Source organism: Choristoneura fumiferana, chromosome 30 (genome assembly GCF_025370935.1).
Source record: "Choristoneura fumiferana chromosome 30, NRCan_CFum_1, whole genome shotgun sequence".
NCBI classification, from domain to species: Eukaryota; Metazoa; Arthropoda; class Insecta; order Lepidoptera; family Tortricidae; genus Choristoneura; species Choristoneura fumiferana.
The window spans coordinates 7,066,281-7,091,677 of record NC_133501.1 but is presented as its reverse complement, the minus strand read 5'-3'; the positions used below and the strand labels follow the sequence as shown (position 1 = coordinate 7,091,677).

At 42.9% G+C, this 25,397-nt stretch overlaps 2 protein-coding genes across 2 annotated transcripts; both read right to left on the bottom strand.

Moving 5' to 3' along the window:
• Positions 1–1,570: 1,570 nt before the first annotated feature.
• Positions 1,571–5,203, bottom strand: LOC141444498 (uncharacterized). Its single transcript, XM_074110047.1, has 4 exons — positions 5,127–5,203; positions 4,974–5,083; positions 4,806–4,871; positions 1,571–4,344 (listed from the first exon to the last, which is right to left on the bottom strand). The coding sequence occupies exons 1-4, from the start codon at positions 5,201–5,203 to the stop codon at positions 4,202–4,204; spliced, it is 396 nt and encodes a 131-aa protein (XP_073966148.1). The 3' UTR covers positions 1,571–4,201.
• LOC141444497 (uncharacterized) lies at positions 5,063–20,979 on the bottom strand. The gene is made up of 18 exons (XM_074110045.1): positions 20,923–20,979; positions 20,205–20,287; positions 19,141–19,266; positions 18,887–19,059; positions 17,167–17,405; positions 16,467–16,559; positions 15,709–15,799; positions 15,510–15,613; positions 13,894–13,994; positions 12,666–12,737; positions 11,926–11,987; positions 10,579–10,633; positions 10,281–10,399; positions 8,942–9,109; positions 8,050–8,108; positions 6,886–6,949; positions 5,988–6,101; positions 5,063–5,487 (listed from the first exon to the last, which is right to left on the bottom strand). The coding sequence occupies exons 2-18, from the start codon at positions 20,240–20,242 to the stop codon at positions 5,246–5,248; spliced, it is 1,920 nt and encodes a 639-aa protein (XP_073966146.1). The 5' UTR covers positions 20,243–20,287; positions 20,923–20,979; the 3' UTR covers positions 5,063–5,245.
• Between the last annotated feature and the right edge of the window lie 4,418 nt (positions 20,980–25,397).

Genomic DNA, 25,397 nt, shown 5'->3' with positions numbered 1-25,397 from the left:
CAGTTTAAATATGGGTCCAACCAGTGTGTTGCCAGTGATGACATTAGGATCCGAGACGTGGTGCTTCACTGTAGACCTTATAAATAGACTCAGAGTTGCTCTGGGACAGGGTTTCTCAAACTTATGGCTCCACGTACCCCTGTTAAAGTTCTAGACGATAGCGAACCCCCCCCCACAGAAAGTAATAAAATTGACTGTTGGAGAAACTAAAATAAAAAATACAAAGACTCCAAAACCAATCTTAATCATCTCGCTAGTCTTGCAGCCTGGTGGTTTTTGGAGTCACGTAAACCTTGTCGCGAACCCCCTACCGTCGAATAGCGAACCCGGGGTTCGCGTACCAGTTTGAGTAAGCCTGCTCTGGGAGATAAGGAAAAGGCTATACTTGGGGTTTCTCAAAGGCCACGAATCAACAATGAGGAGATACGTAGAAGAACGAGGGTCACCGACAAAGCCAAGCGAATCATGTGAGGCATTACGACCCCCGCGGGTGATCCACATGGCGACAAACACTGGTGTGAGCGACCCTTTTTACATTACGACCCCGCGGGTGATCCACATGGCGACAAACACTGGTGTGAGCGACCCTTTTTACATTACGACCCCCGCGGGTGATCCACATGGCGACAAACACTGGTGTGAGCGACCCTTTTTACATTACGACCCCCGGGTGATCCACATGGCGACAGACACTGGTGTGAGCGACCCTTTTTACATTACGACCCCGCGGGTGATCCACATGGCGACAGACACTGGTGTGAGCGACCCTTTTACATTACGACCCCCGCGGGTGATCCACACGGCGACAAACACTGGTGTGAGCGACCCTTTTTACATTACGACCCCCGCGGGTGATCCACATGGCGACAGACACTGGTGTGAGCGACCCTTTTTACATTACGACCCCCGCGGGTGATCCACATGGCGACAGACACTGGTGTGAGCGACCCTTTTTACATTACGACCCCCGCGGGTGATCCACACGGCGACAAACACTGGTGTGAGCGACCCTTTTTACATTACGACCCCCGCGGGTGCACATGGCGACAGACACTGGTGTGAGCGACCCTTTTTACATTACGACCCCCGCGGGTGATCCACATGGCGACAGACACTGGTGTGAGCGACCCTTTTTACATTACGACCCCCGCGGGTGATCCACATGGCGACAAACACTGGTGTGAGCGACCCTTTTTACATTACGACCCCCGCGGGTGATCCGCATGGCGACAAACACTGGTGTGAGCGACCCTTTTTACATTACGACCCCCGCGGGTGATCCACATGGCGACAAACACTGGTGTGAGCGACCCTTTTTACATTACGACCCCGCGGGTGATCCACATGGCGACAGACACTGGTGTGAGCGACCCTTTTACATTACGACCCCCGCGGGTGATCCACATGGCGACAAACACTGGTGTGAGCGACCCTTTTTACATTACGACCCCCGCGGGTGATCCACATGGCGACAGACACTGGTGTGAGCGACCCTTTTTACATCTATCAAAACATGTTCGCGTTGAGACACACTCGCGCGCGAACACAATATGAATGATATAACACAATGGCAGTTTAACAATAATTCGTACGACGATGTTTATATTTATTTTAATTATATTTTTATATTTATATCGCAGACGCACTCGGTAGAAATATGTAAAGTACCTTTGGCACTTAAACATTAAAAATGCACAGGAGAATAAAAATAAATTGTTACTTTCTCCATTTCTTTTCTTATTTATTTGGATAATTGCCATTCCAGTAAAACGAAGGTTTTCTGAAGGTCCGCTGAAAATTTGTGTCACTTTTGAGATAAGCGCCATCTAGCGATATTTTGCAAGTCAAAAGTTACTCAAAACTTAGACGAATTTAGACTTTAAGTCCGTGCACGTAGGTCTATTACACGTTGCAGTTTAAACGACCACTGAATCAGTGGCAATTGTAAGGCAAGTCCAAATACATAACCTTTCAGTTTTGAAGTCAATGTAAACAAAATATAAAACCATGTTTACTAATTGCAAAGTAAGATCTCATTACATATTTCTACGCGATACACTTAACATACAATATGTCCGCCTTTCCGAGCAGCCTCGGGTTTGTAACAGAATACTTTTTTCAGTTTTAAGATTTGTGTGCGACTGTATGGGTCGCATTTGGGTCGATCAATTTTTTATGGACCTCGTTGCCATGGTTACGTCCCCGGGACAACTTCTGTTTCAAACCACGAGTTTATATGTTATCTGTGGTTAAAAGTCATCGAGCGTACATTTTTGTCGTAGTTACAAGCCCGTGTCATTTTTTAGGAACCCTGTCACTTTTGTCTCTTGGACAACGGGACAGAATAAAAAAACACTTGAAAGTTGACTGACCCATTTATGTTGTGACGCTATGCAATATGAGTAAATAAGTCAATCAACGTTTAAGTGTTTATTATTCTGTCCCGTTACCCAGGAGACATCAGTGATACACTTTGTTAGAAAAATGTTTGCAATGTATAGTATCACTGTCACAACTAACTTTTAGTGGATTTGTACACCATACAATCATTATTTTAAGAATTTCACGAGGAGACATTACCATGGCAATAAGCTACACTAAAAAGTTAACCGAAATTTTGATAAAGATAGTACAGTGTCATAGTCAATTGCCTAACCCAGGTTCACGGAAAAATAACTTTTTTGGGTCGACAACACTTGGTACTTATGCTCCAAGCACTCCGGGCTGCTCCAAAAGTCGGTGCGCGCGTCCGTCAGTTCCGCGGAATGTCACAAACGTTTGGTCGGCACGATAGCTACAGTATATCGTAACGTAATGTACAACGCGCGCCGGCCGCCGCCGCCATCTTGTCTTATAATTTTTATTATGGCATCCGATTAGTTAAATCAATAATAATTTATAAAAAAAACTGCCCCGAGAAAACATCGAGAAATTTCGCTAAGCTCTACTTGTAAAATTGTAAGCCATAATGTTTGTCATAATCATAATAATCATCTACCATAACTCTCTAAAGCCATAAAATTTTCAAGAACTTTCAAATGGCCATCTTGTAGAACTCTATAGGTTAGGTTAGGTTTATTTTACAACAAACAGGAATTATTTATACTTTTCAAGATAAAATGAATTAAGGCAAATGATCATTATGGCAAACATTCCATTGTAACTTTTATATGAACTTCAATATAGACCTCTTACGACGACCTGGACGACGCAAATAGCTCTAATCTATGTGCCGCCCATAACATTTGTTATTTGTTTTAGGTCTCCTGTCTGTTCCCCCCCCCTAAGATCAAAATTTCATAAACCGAACAGTCTCCGTATGTGTGCAATATCTCTGGTTGACATTGGCAACAAACGTCTCGTCACGGCAAGGGTGAAATCTATATAAAAAAAAGATCTAAGAATCCAAAACCTGCAACGTTATAGTGGATAAATACTCTAATTATAAGCGTGGAGTGTTCGAAATTAAATAAATAAAAATAGATAAAAAATTTCATTATAACCTAACATCTTCACCATTCAACTCGCAATATCACAGAATAAGAAATCGTCTCTATCCCCCGTTTTCGCATGGCGCGGCGTACCGGCGTGTCCTCTATGGCCGACTTATCGCATGACCGAATAACTTTTCGACGGATTTTATTTGTCCGAATATTTTATGTTCAAAAGCTATTTTTGCCGGGTAAAAACCGGAGCTTTTATCTGATTCACAATGTAGTTCACTTTAGAAGTATTCAAGTTCCTTCAAAGAAAAATAATTCCTAGGTGGTCCCATTAAAGTTTTGCCAAGATTTAATCATAAGATATAAGTTCTGAAATATTGAAGAGTTGCTACATCAATATTTAAAGCAAATTCGCAGAGATCATGTAAAAAGTATTTTTTTTTACCTAAATTAAAATAATAATCGGTCAAAATGACTTTAGGCGAAAGTGATTCGGTCAAGCGATAGGCAACCTCCTTTATAATTTATAATACATTCTTACATTAATATTTACAATATAATATAAAGTTTATTATTCATTTTCGTTACATATACAGCCCTCGCAGTTTAAATTACGCAGATTTTTTTATACAGGATGTTTCATTAGAGGGAAAAAGTCTTAAAATATATGTTTGATTATTGCTTTGTGGCAAAGATAACATAACAGGCCGAGATGACGACAATAATATAATACATTATAACAAAACTGGTCTCCGGCATCAAAAGAAGTTGTCGACAATCTTAACTCTCATGAAATCAGCATAATATTGTGAATATATATGTGTATGGGTATATGTGTTTGTGTGTGCACGGCGAGGGCTTTCAGTTGTACGCGGGCTGCTGCGGGCGGAGATCAGGCTCTCTGCAATACAAAACCATACGTATTTACATTTCCAGATTCAATAAAAAATCCTTTTTCTTATTGTATGTCAAAATATGCAAAATAAAACTGAAGACTTAATTTTTATTTACATTAAAAACTAAGCTATCGACAATAAATGAATAATAAGGATTTAGGTTAGGTATTCTAGTATAAGTTAACAAATAAATATTTCTATTTGTAACAATGAGATGCTGTTGCAAATGTTGAGTACTACCATTGTGCTTTCAATCACTCAAAATATTTCCAAAAGCGGAAACATGCCGTCCTACATCCGCTGAGGTAACTGGGCAGGTATTTGAATGTGGGTAATATATAATGCAGTTGGCAATGACTCACTATCTACCCTACTCATAAATATTTCACAAACCAAATTTAAACGAAACGAAAATTCTATGAAGTGAACATTCGGTGAAACAATGTGTCGATGTTAGAATACGTACCAGTGCGGGGCTCACGCGAAGCCCCCGGGGCTGTGCGCGCGTCCGTAGGGACCATCCGCGCCGCCTCTGAAAACACAAGTTTTTATTGAAAAACACAAACTGGTCGTCCTCGTAGGAATGGTCTTAGGGTAGTATTTTTTTCTCTGAACTTTAAACCTCGTCGTGTACCTGTAGTCGCCGTGGGGCTGCGTGCGATACAGAGGGCGCGCGCGGCGCGGCGACGGCGTCGCGCCCCACCCCCGCCCCCGCCCCCACCCCCGCCGTCAGCGCGCGGAAGGCTGAGGCAAAAGAGACCATTAATGCAATGGAGTTCATGGTTACCTTTTTGGTGCTTCTCCTACAACACTACAGTTCATTCTGAAACCAATTTGTTGTTGTTGTTGTTTTGATAAAACCATTTTTAAACAAGGAATGTAGGAAAGAATTATTTATATTTTAAGTCACGTGGTCCCTATTATCTTTGGTACAGTATAGAATGGAATGCAATGGTCATAAATGAGGTTAGGAGGCATCAGATGTCGCCGCCGAAGCATTTGTAGATGACGTAGATACTCACGGTCGCGGAGGTCGCGCGGAGCGGAGGGCGCGGCGGAGGCGGAGGCGGAGGCGGAGGCGGAGGCGGCGCGCGCGGCCGACAGGTGCGCGCTGTTGGAGGGGCTCGGCGAGCCGCGCGACGCGCAGCCTGACACAAGTTGACACAACCAGTTACGTCACTAAACTCACTAGAACCACTGCTCGCTAGTAGTCACTACGACCCAGGCGCGGTCTTACCAAATAGGCATAATAACCTAGCCATAAAAAAAAAAAATTAATACAAGTTTTATTTGCTGATTGGTCTTATTGTGACTGTAATTTTTGTTACTGTACTTGCATTGTCACCCAAACTACATTTGCATACCAAATTACAAGTGGATGCTATTAACCGTTGAAGAGTTCCGTCCTGCGGAGACGATCCTGGCTGGACTACCATGCCCCTGGTGTTGCAGATGTTTATGGGCGGTGGTGATATCTTACCATCAGGAAACCCACTTGCTCGTTTGCGATCCAGTCAAAAAAAAAACCTCCATCTGACACAAAGCGAGCATAAATATCTAATACCGACTTTTTGTCTAGAGTCGGTATTATCAGATATTTTTGCACGCTACGCTGTGGTAGAGGTACTAAAGCAGATGTAAGACTGACCGGCGGCAGCGGGCGCGGAGGCGGGCGCGGGAGCGGAGGCGGGCGCGGGCGCGGGCGGCAGCGCGTAGTGCGGCGACGCCGACAGCCGCGCGCGGCACCCGAATGACGAGTACGCTGCACACACACACACACATTACATCTATTGCTCTCTCTATCTATTTTTCACCAAAGGTATGATGGCATATTTAGATTGGTCAGTATGGGTAACTCTGAAACTATAATACACAAAGATTTGCTCTTATGAACCATGTCATCGATTTTAGTGAAAAGAAAAACGCCATACATTAAAAAAAATCTTATACTCGGTTCGAGAATCGAACACGGTCATATTGATTTTTTTATCCTCCTGGGGTTCCAAAGTGATAATACTAGTACATATTGTTAGCAATACAACTTACATCTTTTGAAGAAGGAATGAAGTGTCATTTTCTCTGTATCAATCAAATTTACAAAAAAAAAACTATCTATTTGACATTAAGTTTGAAATTTCGATGTCATATTTTGTTGTATGGTGGGTCGCAGGAGTTTTAGGATTAGGATATCCATTAGGATATTAGGATATCAATCGTGTAGCTCATAAGCAGTAAATGTTATTATGAGCTATAACATCTAAAATGAATGAAATGCATCGTATTTTTTCTCTCTGTGTATCTGTTTTCTGTACCGCTTACTATTTCTGGTACCATCAGCCAAATAAGTGGTCTATCAATTTTTAAACAAGTTCCTATCAAATGAATATGTCGCTAAAGTCGAACTTTCAAGTTGACTGACACGACTATTGGCATTATTGTTTTATGACGTGCAAACGATTATCAACTTTAGGGTGGTAGACCATATATTTGGCTGATGGTACAATAAAGTCATTGTATTGTATTGTATTGTAATTGATATCACTCACCGCGCATGACGGACAGCTCGATGGCGGCGCGCAGTTGGTCCTCCTCGGTGCGCGAGCGCGGCGCCTGCGACACACACACACACGCGCGTCACATTACGCTGTACACTGGGAAGCGACAGTGACCTCACACTGTACACTACAGGTCGATTCACAATAGCTGGCACTAATAGATTGAATGAGTGAATGAAAGTATCTGTGTTGCATATTTTCAAGACACTTCACCCATATGTACAACAAAATTACATGCATCAGTAGTTTTCCTACAAACATGTTTTTTTTAATATGTGACGTTACTTCCGTTCAATCCGTTCGTGCCAACTCTTGTGAATCGACCTGCACACAATATGCTGGGGGAAGCGACGAACTCAAGTTTTTTTGTCCCTAGGCAGTATAAACATGGCTACAAAAAATAAATTGTCATTCGCCGAGCAGCCGTTGTATGATCCACGCCAAAGGCAGCGGTTAAACACAAATAATCATTCACATTTGGGTCAATCAACTTTTTGTTGTCTGTTATTCTATCTCGTTGTCCAGGAGACAACAGTGAAAGAGTTTCTTAAAACAACTGTTATAATATAATATAATAATGAGCTGGTAACTACGACAAAAATGAACACTCAATGAATGTTACTCACAGAAAACATATAGAAACCCCCTGGGCAACGGCCCGCGAGCTATACAATTTTCCGCGATAAAAACTATCCTATATGTCCTGCCCCGGGACTCAAACTATCTATATACCGAATTCGTCTAAATCGGTTCAGCGGTTTCGACTAGAAGAAGTAACAAACAACCCAACTAGCAAAAACCATACTTACAACAGTCTCAAGACCACTATTTTTTCGCTCTTACAGTGATCCTACAGCCTGTATTTGGGCACCAATTTTAAGCGTATTTATTTTAATATTAGAAGTCTAGACTTACAAAATTAGTGGGATAGTTTTACAAACAGTTGTCCAGGGGACGTAACCATGGCAATTAATAGAATAGAATAGGAGAAAAAGTTGATTGACCCCTTTATAATATGAGAAGGATAAATAGGGTCCTGTGTCTAGGATGCGTCCCAGTAAGATGAGCGACTGAACATATACTATTTTTTTTTGCATTTAGAATATTATTATGAATTAGGATCCTGTGTATAGGATGGGCAGCAGCATGTGTTACCTGCGCGTGGTCCCGCGGCTGCCTGCTGCCGCCGGCCGCGGCCCGCTGCGCGCGAGACCCTGACCGAAACAACACCGTTATAACCTCGCAAGTTCACGTGTACTTTATTCAGAACAAATCGTCAGTATAGAGTAATGCTTAACTCAAGTGTTTTACTGTAGCTTAGCGTTACGTGATGCATATTGCTTAATTAGCAGTTAGTTATTATAAATTACGTAGCATAAGTAATATCTCGGTTCTATTGTATTTCGGCTCTCTGACCAATATACTTGAGAAAACCACTCATGTGTTTCATTTAACGACCATCCTCTAATAGTCTTTTACAAGATACTTCATCAGTGCGAATTATATTACACCATGTTATTTTTGATTTCCGTTAACTTTAAGGGAACATTCAACAAGTTTTTAAGTTAATTTCTCCAAGATACCAGTGGCGTAATTCTTATTGTTTAAAAGATAAACAAGAATTAAGTTAATTAATTATTGAAAGCGAAACAGTATAAAAGGGCCTCGATTCATGTCATTTTTAAGGGCCTTAACTACACACATAGTTAACAAAAAAAGGTTAAAAAGTGAGTTTTTGTGATGTCTCTCTATGTGCCACTGTCACGTCAATGACACTCATCAAGTTTGTAAATAATTTGGCCTTTAACAATGTTTGTGAAACTATAACATGTATGAAAAAAAAACATTAGTTATATTATTTGGCCATTATGTTAATTACCAGGTAGTTTCTATCAATCTGAGCCGTCTGCCGAAGTTAACGGAAATCAAGAAGAGCACGGTGTGTTGTTGGATGTTAAGATGTATCAGCCGGCAGTAGTCAGGTGTGGTGTGGTGTGGTGTGGTGTGGTGTGGTGTGGTGTGGTGTGGTGTGTTGTGTTGTACTGACCGGGGCGCGGCGTGTGCGTGGCGCCGTCCCCCAGGTCCAGCTGCAGCACGCCGCCGTACTCTGCGGGGAGCGCACACGTCACCAACACGTCACACGCGCGTGGGCGTGGACATACTATACAGGGCCGGTCACTATGGGACACTCTCAAACTATAACACATACCAAGATCTGTCCTTAGGGACCATGTCGTCGATTTTAATAACAAGAAAACTGCATTTAAAAAAAAACTTGTACTCAACTCGGGAATGGAACCCGGACGATTTGAAAAATAAAACTTACATTATGAAAGAATATGAAATACGGTGCATTTTATTCATTCTAGATATCGTGTTTCATACTGACACTTATTGCATATGACCTACAATATCGATATCCAAATAGAAATAAAGTAAAGTTTGAGGTAGTAGGACCTTGTGCAAGGTCCGCCCGGATTGCTACCACCATCTTGCTCGCATCGCTGCCGTGAAGCAGCAAGTGCTTGCACTGGTTGTGTTTCGGCGTGGAGAGTAAGAACAGCCGGTGAAATTACTGCACTTGAGGTATCCCATCTTAGGCCTCTTAGGATTGGCAACGCATCTTCAATACCCCTGGTGTTGCAGATGTTTATGGGCCGGTGGTGATCTCTTACCATCAGGAGACCACTTGCTCGTTTGCTACCAGTAAATAAAAAAAAAAAGTGTTTTTTTTCGAAACAACTTGGTACTTCCCGGATGAAGAACATGTTTCTTGTTACTAAAATCGATGACATGGTTCCTACGAACAGATCTTCGTATGTCTTATAGTTCAGACTTTCCATACTGACCGATCTAAATGAGCCAACCTGTATTAATAAATAAAAGAATCAGTATTTGAACATAAAACTACCGTAAGACTCACTCATATTTGGGTCAATCAACTATTTTACCGACACTCGGGGCGTCTCCAGCGTTACCAAAATTGTCTCCTGCGTTACCAAAAAATCGTACTTCCAACAAGATATTTCACGTTTAATAGGTTGAACTTACGTAGGTGGCATGTATTCATGTACACCATCTATTAAATTACAGAAAAAACATGCTCACTTACAAAAATCTGCAATTGTTTGAAAAATGTCGCGGACAGATTAGTGTCGGTAAAAAAGGTTGATTGGCCTTTTAGTTGTAAAAAACCCGGATAACCAGGGATTGGACGGACTAATGTAATTGTTCGCAGTGAACATGACTTCAAAATTAAAAATAGTAGAGGGCAAAAACAAGACGAGGGATGGAGTACTGATCGTAGGAAGCGCTCTATGGTATGGACTATGGAGGGACGCGCGGTCGGGGCGATGACGGGAGGTGCTGGTCGGAGGGTCGCTGACCTTTGGCGGGCGGCAGTAGTCCCGGGGGGTGAGCAGGTGCGTGTTCCCGTTGGGGCGCCATGGCCACGTCCGGCACGCGCGCCGACAGGCCGTCCGCGCCCGAACCCGCCCAGCCCGCCCTACGGACACACACAGTACCACTAAATAACTACAAAAATATCGATATGTCCATAGTTACAAATAAATTTCAAGTAAAACTCTAAAAACATAATCTTAGTTGAAAAAATCAAATTCACAGTCTTCGTTGTCGAGAGTATAGCGACTTAGAAAAGCAAGCGCTCGAAGGGTGTGACGGTACCTGCTGCACGCGGCGTCCAGTCGGGAAGGGTCCCGGCGGCACGTGCCGGCGCGATCTGCGACACAAACATACGTCTTACTAATAATACTATTAAGCAAAAAAAAAAAAAATGTTCCGTTTTCGCTGAGTGATTTGCGAAAATGTTTTTGAAAAGATTTCCTTGAAAGGGTTGAAAGGCAACCTTTATTGGGGTCGATCAAGTTTTTCTTGTACCTCGTTGCCATGGTTACGTCCCCTGAACTACTCTTTAAACTCATGAGTTTTCATACGGGCTTTTATAAGCGTATTAGTTTATGGACTATCTCCTAAGCACATTAGTAGCATTATAACAGTTTTTTAAGGAACTCTGTCACTGTTGTCTCTTGGACAACGGGACTGAATAACAAACAGGAAAAAGTTATTTACCCATTATATTATTATACTACACTATGCAATATGAGTAAATGGGTCAACCAATTTTCAAGTGTTACTCCTGTGCCGTTACTCAGGTGACATCAGTGATACACTTACTTAGAAAAATGGTTGCAATGTATTTTAGTATTAGCATGCTTAAGAGATGACCCTTGAAGGAATTGTCTTAAAACTGTCACAACTCCTAACTTTTAGTAGATTTGTAGTTACCTCATAAAATCATACTTTCAATAAGTATTTCAGGAGACGCTACCATGGCCAATCAGCTACACTAAAAAGTTGTTTGACTCTTATATCCTACTAATATTATAAATGTTAGTTTGTGAAGATGTGTGGATGTCTGTTACTCAATTACGTTTAAATCGCTGAACCGATTTAGATGAAATTCGATATAGAGATAGTTTACGTCCCGGGGAAAAACATAGGATAGCTTTTATCACGGAAAATGGCATAGTTCCTGGGAAATAGTGAAAACCGAATTCTACGCGGACGGAGTCGCGGGTAACTGCTAGTTTATTAATAGATGGGTCAATCAACATTTTAGTGTAGCTGGTTGCCTGGTAACGTCTCCCGGGTCACTTCTTAAAAGTATTCTTTTATGGGATACAAATCTACTAAAAGTTATTCCTTTATGGCTCATCTCTTAAGCTTGCTTTCGTATACATTACAATTTTTCTAACCCTTTCGAATCCAGCCGAGTATGAAAAGAGTTACGAAAATGGACTTTATGTACAATACATGTCAAGTTCAAAATTCAAATCTCCCGCACAATTGTATCGGCTGGGTTCGAAAGGGCTAAGCAAATGTATCACTGATGTCCCCTGAGTGACGGGGGCAGGATAACAACACTAAAAACACTACATTTACGGACAAGAAAAAGAAAGAATGTGTAATATATGTTAGCGGGGTGATGCGTGGAGGTGACTGGATACTGACCCGCGGCGTGCCCGCGCAGGCTGCCGGCCGACGCGCAGCGCAGCGACCCGCCGCCGCCCGCCCTGCCCGACCCACCAACAATCACATTACTGTACTTTATACTAACTCAAATAGAAATACGAGTACTTCAAAAAACTGGTCTCTCTCTCTCTCTCTATGCTAGTAATGCGACATAACACAAGCCGTCACAACACACCGCCACAGATAAATGTCAAGGGTGTTTCGGTATTGTTATAAAACTAACCCATGTTTACGGTTCTACAGGATAGTCCTAAAATATATCCTGAATAGTTTAGTTTCCAAAAAAATGTTTCGTTCATATCTGCAATACCCTGGTGTTGCAGTTGTCTATGGGCGTGGTGATCTCTTACATCAGGAACCCACTTGCTGTTTGCCATCCAGTCGAATAAAAAAAAAAAAAATCTAACGAACTCAAAAGAAAGAGGCGTATTCGTATTTGCCGAGAGGTGTCCCGAGGGGTGTGCTGCGTGATTGTTTTAGCTGTGTTATTGTAGTGGTTCAAAAAGAAATATACTGACCGGCAAAGAATCTGGCCCTTAATGTATATGCAGAAATAAGTAATTTTGTATGTAGAGTGGGCCAAATGTTACACCGCCGAGTATATTTTCTATTCTATCCTTCTGGGTCCTCGCGTACTTTATAAAGGACTAATTAACACTAAGAATAACGGCCCAATGTACTTTATAAAGTACAAATAGTTAATTTCCAAGAAGCGTTACCTGCAGCAGTCCGCGTCGGGCCAGGGCTCCGGCCCCGCGCGCCCGGCCCGCGGGGACTCCCAGCCGCGCTCCCTGTCGCACCACACACCCCGTGTTAAAGTTAAACCAACAAGTACAATACGACACAATATTTATTATAGGTAGGTACAGTCAAGGAATTTAATTCATGGGCCACCATGGAACCTTTTCAAAAGAAAAATCATTACGACTTTCCTTGTTAAATATGCAATGTCACTGTGACGTTTACTGTGAAATGGTTCCATGGCGGACAATGAAATAAACTCCTTGACCGTACTGGCAAATAATTGAAACATACATCGTACTTGTCAAACTGTACAACATTAGTTCAGCTACTTTCAAAATTATAATTAGGTTTTATAGTTTTATTACAAAAATTGAAAATACAAACTGAAATATAGATGCACAGAAAAAACAGAAAAATAAGACCATCACTGGGAATCGAACCCAGGTCCTCGGTACCCCCTGGGTTCGATTCCCAGTGATGGTCTTATTTTTCTGTTTTTTCTGTGCATCTATATATCAGTTTGTATTTTCCATTTAGGTTTTACGGGATGACCGTAAAAGTAAAAATTTGGAATTGAAATAAAAAATACAAAAAGATTCTAAAAAAAACAATCTTAGTTTTATTACACTTTAAAGTTACACGAAGAAGCAATGTAAAACAAAATGTTTGATATTTGTAGCGTGACAGGGGACGTCAGGGGGCTCTAGGATGGCGTACAGTCACCGTCATAATAAGTGATCACTGTTTCTTGTCGCTTTCAGCCGGTACACAATTTCGTATGGCTTTCAAACATGACGTTAAAATTACAAGGTACCAAAAGTGATAACTTATAATATATGACGTTGATTGTACATATTGATAAAAGTATTTAATTTGTATGAAAAAGGGAAATCTCAAAGGCTCCATTATTTTTAAACTAATGTTGTTCAGTTTGACGAGTACAATATATGTTTTAATTATTTGGTCGTATTAAAGTAGCATGCAGCTTATAGCAGTATATAGCATTGATAGTCCCTGAGCAAGGCCGCAGATGGACGGACAGACAGACATGGCGAAACTATATTTTGCCATTTTGGCTCCGGAACCCTAAAAATCAACTTTATCTACGAGACATTAAGTTTTAAATTTCGATGCCAATTTAAGTTGTACGGCGGGTCTCAGGGACACACAGGGTTTGTGTATTATTGTGGTGCATCAGCAGACCTGTCGCTGGTGTCGGTGTCGGTGTCGGTGTCGGGCTCCGCCAGCAGGAGCTCCGCGCACGCGTCCGGCAGACCCTGCTCGCGCACCGCCCGCAGCGCGATCTGGAACACCACCAAGGCCTGAGGCTCAACGGGATCGACTTTGGCTCTTAGGGGCTGTTTCACCATCCATTGATTAGTGTTAACTGACGGTTAAATGTGATGCCGTCTCTATTTGTTTTGTTCGAATAGACGGAGACGGCATCACATGTAACCGTCAGTAACACTAATCAATGGATGGTGAAAACAGCCCCTTAAAGTCACGGAGCTTTAAGAGAAGTCTCTTCGTTCCATTCTCCATACAAACGTAGTCCCGGTCTCATTTGAAAACTAGGCAACAGAAATAGATGAAATTTTGTAAGTATGGACTAGACGTAATTATCTATGCCCGTGGTTTTTCAGATTTGCATATAAATGTGTAATATCAAAATTACAGAAGTTAAAAAGTCGACAAAAAAAAGATGTCAACTTTGCACGAGAATTACAGACTAATAAAGCGAGTAAAAATTTACAAAAATCAAAAACCACAGGCATGAATATCTTGATTGTAAAATATCATTGATTTCTGTGCTATACTTTTCATATAATGAAACAACGAAACCCAAAATTCAACCGCCCAAATCTTGAAAAGCCTACAGCTACCTCGATATAAATTACGGACGTCGTTGCGGAAGGCATGGGGGGGGGGGGGACGGCTGCGAGCGCTTATGTCACGAGCGATAAAGACAGCAATATCCCAAACGAATACCTAACGCGGCCGCGCGGCCGGCAGGGAAACTTCTTTTAAGGAGTTGTTCGTGATTCCAGTTTGCGTTTTATTTTTGTCACCTTTTGTTTGACTGACAAAAGAAAAAAAACCTGGGCAATATTTTCTGGTAAGCTACCCAACAGATTAATTAGAATAATATTTTTTTAATAAAAAATTACCCAATTATCACTATCAATTTTACTATTAGGGTCAATCAACTTTTTTTTGTTTATTATTCTGTCCCGTTGTCTAAGGGACAACACAAACCGATTTCTTAAAAAACCGTGTTAATATATGCTACTAATGTGCTTAGGTACTATCTAGACCATAGTTAATATCGTGAACCATAAATACTGGTTTCTAGACCTGCTGCTACATTCTACCACCTTAGTCGCAAAAAATAGTGTCGCTGTCTGAACAAGCATAAGCATTGTCGGCGGATGGCTTTGCAAGTCTGTAATGTACGAAATTTACGTAATATCGAATACGGTTGGACGTAACATCGCTTGCAAAAATATTATCTGCTTAGTTAGGTACTAATGTTACCCTTATAACTATGCTTTTTTGCTCTTATATCATAAATTTCGTCCCTTACATCTTATGGATTTTTTGTTCACGCCTACGTAACAGCAAGTCTCGTGGACCTGACCTACCACTTTGATCTTCTAGACCAAAATAATGCTTGTAACGGACGCGGCGCACTGCGCAGCTCTCTCGCTCGCGCTGCAGCTGTCTCTCAATGCGTGCGCACGGCGCGCTGTCGCTGCTGCAGTGCGACGCGCGCGGCTGCGCAGCTCTCTCGCTCGCGCTCGCAGCTGTCTCCCTCTCACCTGCGTGCGCACGGCGCGCGTGTCGCTGGCCTGCGTGCGAGTGCGCGCGCGGCGGCGGCGCGCTGCGCAGCTCTCTCGCTCGCGTCGCAGCTGTCTCTCCCTCACTGCGTGCGCACGGCGCGCGTGTCGCTGGCCTGCAGTGCGAGTGCGCGCGGCGGGCGGCGCGCTGCGCAGCTCTCTCACTCTTGCTCGCAGCGACGCCAGCACGCGAGGCGAGACGCAAGCACTCTCCGCGGCGGAGCAGCTGGCGGCTGCGTCGTGGCTGTTGTCGCGTTACGCTCGGCCGCCACCTGATTTAACATGACGACGAGGCTAGTCAGAAGCGTGAGTGGATTATTCTCTTTAATACTGCGATTTTTTGAGCACTAATTGCGACGCAAGTGAGGTAAGAAGCAACTTGTAAAAGAACAGAAACACGTTTTTAACTGAGTGCCTTACTCTAACTTAATTATCTTCACTAGATACTTTAATATGGATCGAGTCATATAAACAGACTTCCGAAAGGCCTTTGATAGCGTTGATCATGAACTTCTTCTTCACAAAAATAGCATTTAATGGCATTCGTGGTAATCTACTGAGAGTTCACATTTTCGGTTAGTAACAGAATTCAGAGAATAGCGATAAATGGTTACCAGTCTAACATAGTGCAAGTCACCTTTGGGGCCCCCCAAGGTTCTTTTTTAAATCTGCCGCTTTTTAACTAATGATATATGTAAATGATGTTAAACACTTTTTTAGTAATACTAACATATTCTATAACATTTTTTATCTGTGAATGATCAATTTAAAAGCGAATGATATTTTAAATTTAATTTATTTCGTACCATACTCTAAAAAGAGCAAGGATTAATTTTAGTGTATATTTATTGAAATTCAAATATATTTATTTACATATACGTGATTTACATGAAAATGGCTATAACTAAGAGTGGTAACAAACGGTAACAATCAACTGACCATGTACAGCGTGTCGGGTATCCGGTGCTGGTTGCGCGAGCGCCGGATGCGCGCGATCTCGGCCTCCGGCACCGGCTGGTCCTCGAGCAGAGCCTGACACACAAACACACATTATAACTCCATCTGTGACCGGAACTTTTTTAGAACTTACGAGCTTTTACAGTGACTTCGCCATAAATGGATTTTCAAATCAATGTACAGGCGATGAAACTGAATCGGGTACCAGAGTAATACAATACTATTCTAAAATAAATTTTAGTATGATGAAACTGGCAGTCAAAATTGGTTTTGCAGGTGGTAGGACCTTGTGCAAGGTCCGCCCGGATTTCTACCACCATCTTGCTCGCTAATCCTGCCGTGAAGCAGCAGTGCTTGCACTGTTGTGTTTCGGCGTGCAGAGTAAGACAGCCGGTGAAATTACTGGCACTCGAGGTATCCCATCTTAGGCCTCTAGGATGGCAACGCATCTGCAATACCCCTGGTGTTGCAGATGTTTATGGGCGGTGGTGATCTCTTATCAACAGGAGACCCACTTGCTCGTTTGCCACCCAGTCGAATAAAAAAAAAAGTCCGATTTGTAACCTTTAGAGAAATAGGATCTTGATTGCGCGTGTGCTATTTTTTTTTTTGGGTCGCGTCGTCTTAAGGGACAAAGAATATGAAAAGAAACAGTTGGGTCTGCGGGGCGGTCGGGTGTCACCTTGAGCTCGTCCAGGTAGGGCAGGAAGTATCTGGGCGGGCGCGGGTCGGGGCGAGCGGCGGGCGGCGGGGCGGGGGCGGGCGCGGGCGGCAGCAGCCCGCGGCGCGCGGCGGCGGCCAGCGCGGCCGGCGCGAGGTGCGACGTCCGGAGGAGCGCCGCCAGCGGCCCGAGCGCCTCCGCGTCCGGCAGGGAGCGCCGCCGCCCGCCCTCCGCGCTCGAGCTCCACACCACGTTCGGCTCTGGAATTATATCCACTTGAGTTAATCACGCGTGTTCGCGTTGCTCCTAGGAAGAAGGGCTACGAATTAGCCCGAAACATGTCCAGCTGAACTCGATTTAAGACGTGAGTTATCAGTTACAATATTATTTAATATGAGCGGGTCTCACGGTAGTGTCATGTACAGAGCTCCAATCTTAGTCACTCGAAACCGACATGACTTTGAAGCTGTGTTCACACCAGAAACGTGCGAGGATACACAGCACAGCTCACTAGGAAACAGCTGAGCGAAGCGAGGCTAGGCAAATGAAGCGTTTCTATTGGTTCATCAAAAACAAATTCTTCGCACATCTCTGGTGGATTAATGGTTTCTGGAGTCTTTTTGTATTTTTTATTTCAACTCCAAATTTGTTACATTTACGGTCATCCCGTGAAATCCACATCGAAAATATAAACTGAAACATGAATGCAAAGAAAAACCAGAAAAAGAGACCAGCGCTAGGAATCGAACCCAACTTCTCAGCACTGGACAAGTCCAGTAGTGGTGTAGGGGTACAGCACGCAGAACGGAATGCTGAGGACCTGAGTTCGATTCTCAGCGCTGATCTCTTTTTCTGGTTTTTCTGTGCATCTATGGTTCAATTTGTATTTTTGATATCTCTGGTGGAAACGGAGCCCTAAGTGTGCACTAAATTAGATTTGACCTTACCGGCCGGACAATACAGATTTTATATTTTTTATGGAGAAACTTAAAAGCGACTTTATCTGATCTGATCTGTTTATTTTTGATTCGTTCAGAGCTTTAGACCGGGACATCAAATTGACGCTACATACACCGACATTAGTAAGCCTTTCGATCTAGTTGATCATGAAATTCTGAATTAAAAGAAAATGAAGTCTGGCACGTGTCTGTTTGCTGGATTGGTTTTCATTCAATCTTACTTTAAGATAGCGTTAGATAATAATGTGCGGATATAAATCCGAAGAGTTATAATGCTTCTCCTGGGGTTCCTCAAGGTACTTATTTGGGTCTAACGCTGTTTTTTGCCTACCAGGGTTGCATGTTGCTTATGCTATACCTGATAACTATTACAAAGGTGGTGCTATAGGTATATTAACTGAAGATTATGACATTTAAAAGACTAACGTAACGAACGCTACTTACACATGCTTTTCCCTCACTGACCTTAAGGTAGATCTTGGATAATCGTCGAGGGAAAGTTCACTAGTGCCGAATACAGACCCGAAGACGCACCATTGGCAGGTCTCCCATTAGGTGGATCGACATCGCGAGAGTTGCCAAGCGGTGGAACCGTATTCGGTTTGGTTTCGGCTCGGCTCGTTACTACAAGCTGTTGTGTAGGCGTTCTAGGGGGAGGATTGTTAAATAGTGAGCGGTTTATGGTGGCTGTGGTTCTAGGGGGAGGATTGTTGAATAGTGAGGGGTTTATGGTGGTTGTGTTTGTGGACGGAGGGAGGGTCTGTTTCTGTCGGGTCCCTCACCGGGCTGCTTGCCGCGCTCCGCCAGCCGCAGCAGCGCCCTGAGCGCCTGCGCCTCGCTGCACTGCGTGAAGGGCGAGCCGAGCGCCGCGGCCAGCGCCGCCCGCGGCAGCCGCGCCGCCGCCGCGTTCGACATTATCGTCGGGAACTCGTCGCGGAGGTAGCGCATCGCCTGCCTGCAACGCGACAGTCGCTCGGTCAGCCGGCCGGTGTCTCGCGCCACACACACACAGACACACACACACAGACACACGTACCGGTGCACCCAGGGGCTGGCGACGCTGGTCGCGGCCCAGCGCAGTATGTGCGGCAATGTCTCGGGACACAGCGCCGCCTGGATCGCGTCCTCGCAGCCCTGCGCCACTATCGGCATCTCCAGAAACCTGCCACAACAAATAACATTTTAAAACACTCAAGAATCTCTTGACGTGAACTAACACCAAGAACAAATCAAAACGATTATTCTGCAAGTACTGCAAAGGGTTTTTTAAGATGACGTCATTTTTTCATACTACCAGCGCTTTAAAAAAAACTATCATTGCCAAGAGGAATGTGCTGCAAGAAACTTGGCAGTAATTTTTTCAAAAATCTGATGAAAAACACAAAATAAGGTATTCCCAATTTTCCACACAGGTACAACCTAGGGCTCTTCAAGGCTAGCTTTTTACTGAACCAGTGAGATCTGCACTTTTCAGCAGATGAGATAACACTCAATCAATTCAGATGTGAGTATACTTACTATCAGGGCGCAGTGACCCGCGATATTGAGCTGACTCTTGCCAGCTGTGGGCCCCTTGGCCGTCCCTCCAGCGGTGCCCGGGCCCGGGACGACCAGCCGGCCTACGTCTACTCGGTCGTCCCAAGTGCGTCCTCTTCACGGGCCGATCCTCTCTCAACCTTTCTACGTGCCCGAGCCACGTGCGAAGATGTGAGTTATCCGGATTTATTTATTAAATATTATCAGTATTGGAAACTTAAACCCAATTCAACTTGTTTAATTGTGCAACGTTAAACCTAAGTTTTTCTTTGTAATTGTTTATTTCCTATCTTGTGCAATTTTGTCTTATTACCGCTATTATTACTTGGTATTCAGTTATCAAGCCCTGTTCCCTCAGAAATTGATTTTTCCGGTATAAAAAGTAGCCTACGTCACCCTCCGGCCCATAACTATCTCTATGCCAAAAATCACCTCGATCTGTAGCTCCGTTTCGACATGAAAGACGGACAAACATCCAAACACACACACTTTCGCATTTATAATATATGTATGGATTATTATTATTATAGGTGTCTGGTGGTCCATGGTGACGCTGGTGGTTACCTGGCGATCTCGTAGAGCTGGAAGGCATCGTCCAGCATGGCGGTGGAAGGCGCGCGGCTGCTGCCCCGCCCCACCGACCAGCCCTGACAGACAGACAGACACACACACGGTCACTCTCACAGCAGAGCCCTGCCTCGCCGGGACGCCAAGGCGACGTCGCCGGCTACGCATCCAAACAACTCAAATAATAACTTTTTGGTAAATGTCATTTTTGATACAATTTTTTCTTGCTGACTGTACTTTTGTTGACTGTACTTGCATTGTCACCCAAACTACATTTTCATACCAAATTTCGAGTCGATGCCATTAACCGTTGAAGAGTTCCGTCCTGCGGAGACGATCCTGGCCGGACTACCAGGATGTCACCACCAGATTGTCACGCAATTTACATAAGTATACCAAATTCGACCACTGAAAAATCCGACTACTGAAAGTTGGTCGAATTTACAATGACAGACAGACAGACAACGGGACAGATGAAACTAAATAAAAGCTTATAAACAGCTTGCAACAGCAACTTGTGATAGTTCAAAACGGTAGTATCATTTCGGCGCTCCGTCGATTTTGAGTCAAAGAATTTTAGACCACTTGGTACTTAGACCAGCTTCTTTTTAGACGAAATTATAATATCCAATTCAACTGCGGGAACTAATGGAATGCGAGCAAAGCCGCGAATAAAGTCTAGTTTAATAATCGGAAACTACTGTGGATCACTCACGGAGCCGCTGCTGCTGGTGTTGTTTGGTGAATTGGTGCTCCGCCCGATCAACGTTAAGTCCACCTGAAAAGTTCACCAATTTTCTGAATAAATACATGTACAATAAATTAAACCAGTGTTATAGAAAAACACCATTTTCCGTCACCTAAAGGTACTTTATCTGTTTACGATTTTTTTTTTTAATACAAATAATTATTACAGCGAGAAATATTAGATGTCAATGGTAGAGCCCAAGTTCAGATGAGCTCGGAGTCGGAAGTTCAAACCAAGCAGTTTCAGTGCTATCGTCTGCGTACTCAAAGATTCGAGCAGCAGTTTATGTGCAGCAAGAAGAGAGTTGTAACGAAAACAGAACCCTGAGGTAACCCGGGATGAATCACCATGAGATCAGACGAGCAGCCCATTCACGACTACTCGAATAGACCTATGCCTCAGGAAATCGGTAAGCCAATAGCATAGACTAGCAGCAATGTCAAACGGGAAGGATTGTAGAGAAGGTTATCAAAACTAAACCCTATCAAATGCCTTGGGTATGTCTAGAGAATTGATTGATTCAACCGCTTCTTTGCGTAAGTCCATATTTTTATCACGCTTCTCCGTTATCAAACGAGTAATGTGTGCACGTGTGGTGTACCACAGCCCCCTTCCCCCCCCCCCGTACCTGGTCGGTGTACGCGGCGTGCAGCAATGCGCGCGCGAACCGTCTCGGCAGCACCTTTTCGTCGACGCAGACCACGCCGGCGCCACGCCGCGCCCGTCCCGCCCCGCCCCGCCCCGCCCCCGCCCGCCCCGCCCCGACCCCGACCGCCGCGACATGGCGCTCCTACACACACAATGCTATTAGTAAGACACTACAATATTAGTGACGCTTGGAAATTGAGAAATGGCGTGCTGAGGTTGCTGTACGAGCCGAGCGCCGCGAGGCTTTCAAAGATACGAGTCAGCATTTTTTCAGTAAGAAACATACAACATTTATTCAAATGTTTTGCTCTATTTGTCGATCCTTATTTTGATTGCTCTTCTCTACCACTCTAAGGTTGACTGGCAGAGATCCCTTCAGAGATAAGTCCGCCTTTGTACTTAACACTTATTTGTAACCTTTTTGAATTTCCTTTTTGTATAATAAAGAGTATAAACAAACAAACAACTTGTCTTAAAATAATCCCGAATATTCCAATAGTGTGACTTGCCATAGATTGTTTGGTGTTCAAAGTGGTCAGTCAAGGAAACTGAATCACGTACCAGGGTGGAAGTAATCGTTGTGATTTTTTAGGCAAAAATATGGGATGTCAAGATGACATTGATAGGACAATGGTTCCACGCTCCCCCCCCCCCTCCGGTCACCTGAAGAAGCGCGAGCGCGCGGCGAGCACGACGCGGTGGCAGGGCAGCTCGAGCGCGGCGCGGAACCCGAACTGGCCGCCGCCCTCCGCCGCGAACGACAGCCGTGCGTCCGCGTTCGCCTGCAACGCAACAAATAAGCCAACGCACGTAAAAAGAGCTCTCGTGGCCAGCCGTAGTGTGTGTAGTGTAGTATAGTGTAGTGTAGTGAACTGACCGGAGTCGAGCAGATAGCGCATGTCGCGATGCAGGTCGTCGAGCCTCGCGCCGAGCCGCTCGGCGAGCCGCCGCACGCCGCGCGCGCCGCCCAGCGAGCACGAGCACGCTGCGTAACACCACCACCGACATCGGTTTAACATTCATAGATAACATGTTGCCGTCCCGCTGACGCTGATATGCGAGAGCGAGAGGGACGGCACGATACGAACTTCGGTTTTAGAATTTCGTAGCAGCCCACTGGCTTCAAATCCTTTAGTTAGCTTATTAAACTCATAATTTTAAAATTCGCGTCGAAAATCGAACAACGTAAACATTCGAAAATCATTTGCTTTTATTTTAGTAATCGATAAGGTTATTTATTGTTCAGAAATTTTCTCTAAAACATTTTTGGTCTTTGAAACAAAAATGAAAAACGTGAAATCTAACATTAGTTGCACATTTCGGCAGTTTTGATGTACATTTGTACCATTTTTCACAAAACAGGCTACACTTTCAACACTTTTGGCCATTTTCCTTCGTAATTAACTGTGAACTAACTTAATCCTCGTCGCCAATGTTTAACTTCGGGGTCGCGGATAAAGGAAACACCAGTTTGGTAGACAGATTTATTCCGACTGACATGACACCTAACGTCAAAGCTTACATTTTTGGATATACCTACCTACATAATATATAACAATTTAGATGCACATTGAGATAAGCGTAATGTTGCTGACTTTAATTCCATTTTAATCACTGTTTAAAAATAAATCTGGTAATACTCACATCCGGTGCCCTCCACGTTGATGATATCCAGGTTGCCGTCCGAGCTGAACCCGCGCTCGCAATCTGCAACGTAACGGACTGTCAGCATATACGAGTCAATACAGTTGTGGTCATATAATTAAGAACGATTTTTTATAGAGAAGATTTTTTCAAACTGACAAGTGTTACTAACTGCATGTATATTTTTGTACTTCTCTCGGTATCGTAAAACTTTTCCGTACTAGCGGTAAACTCATTTACATATAATTGGCTAAAAAATAAATATATAAACTTTATACATTACATCTAAACCTAGTATTACTACTTACTGCTGGTCATATAATTAAGAACGCTGAATAGTTTATTTTTTATTCAAATTTATATAGAGAACGGACGGCCGCTTTGTGGTTTTAGGTTATTATTCGAATAATTTTGGCGCCATTTAGTGCCGTAAAAGTCTTAAAGGCGATTGCTTCATATAAAAACAATGGGGAAAAATAAAAGTTGTGATAAATCTACAAGAGAAGTAATACTAAAACTTTGCGACAAGAATTGGTCGTATAAACACATAGCCGATCATCTGCAATGTTCAAAAACTATGGTTTTCCACGCCATAAAGCATTTTGCCATGTCTCAAACTACTTCAAATGTTCCGCGTGTACCTAGACAAAGAAAGTCATCTCGTCGAGATGATCGAAATATCGTTCGTTTGGCAAAACAAAATCCTTTTAAGGGTCTAATACCGTCTAATGAGTTAAGAAAAAATATTTTGGCGAAAACAACCCTTCAGCAATCTCGGCACGCATTATTCGAAGGCGTTTGGTAGAAGAAAGTTGCACGGAAGGATAGCAAGGAAGGTGCCTATGTTGAAACGGTGTCATAGGCAAGCCCGGCTTGCATTTGCAAGAAGATATGAAAACTGGACAGTCAGACAGTGGAAAAACGTTATTTTTCTGACGAGACAAAAATAATTAGGGTATGTTCTGATGGCAAACGATATGTAAGATGGCCTTTCAAATAAAGCATTCGACCCAAAGTACACAAAAGTGACTTTAAAGCATGGCGGGGGAAATGTAAAAATTTGGGATGTTTTTCTGGACATGGTGTTGGACCTGTTAGGCTGATAGAAGAAAACATGGATCAATTTCAATACAAAACATACTGGAAGAAACAATGTTACCATATGCTGAAGCGTGCTTCGGGTTATGGACACTTCCAGCATGACAATGATCCCAAGCATACTGCACGTACCGTTAAGGAATTCCTCACATCGCAATCAGTTTCTGTCTTAGATTGGCCAGCCAACAGCCCGATCTTAACCCAATAGAGCATCTTGGTGCGAAGTCAAAAAAAGGTTTCAAATCGACAGTGTGGCAATTAAGAGAACTGTATGACGTATTCTTAGAAGAATGGAACTCTATCTCTCTTGCGAAATGTCAAAAAATGATAGATTCAATGCCTCGCCGGTGTAAGGCAGTAGTAAAAAGCCGTGGACATGCTACTAACTATTAATTTTAGTTAAAATGTATTAAATTCTTTTTTTCTGTACAAACTTCACGTTAGTGTGATTTAGTTAATCTAAGTTTCAAATAAAAAAACTTTCGAGCAGTTCAATAAATCGTTCTTAATTATTTGTCCAGCTTCATTACTATTTTAATTTGTTACTAAAGAGAATAAAAACAAATTGTAAAAAANCTTTCCTGTCTAGGTTGCTTGAAAAAATCCCTTTAGGGATAAGTTCGACTAGTACTCTTTTGTTTTTTTTGTTTTCTTTTTGTATTATTTTTTTGTTTTTGTGCATACATACGTACATAGTACAGTCGAATGCAAATATATATATAGCTAATATAAAATATGTATACGCATAAAGGTGTATAGATATTTTTGACGTCTTGGTAACGTATATATATATGCCTTGACATACACAGATCCCTATTTATTTTTAGCATAGTACATTGTAATTTAAATCTAGATGTAATACTTGTTATCAACCTAATTTTACTATCTGTAACTATCTTGTATTTTTCTTTCTATGTTCTGTTTTTGTTCTGTAGTGTTCAAAGAAGCATTGTATTGTATCATAAAGTCTTAAAAGCCTTTGCATACCGTGTTTTAAACGCACCTTTTAGAAATGCGCGTTCATGGCACGTTTTACTTTCCACAGATCAGCC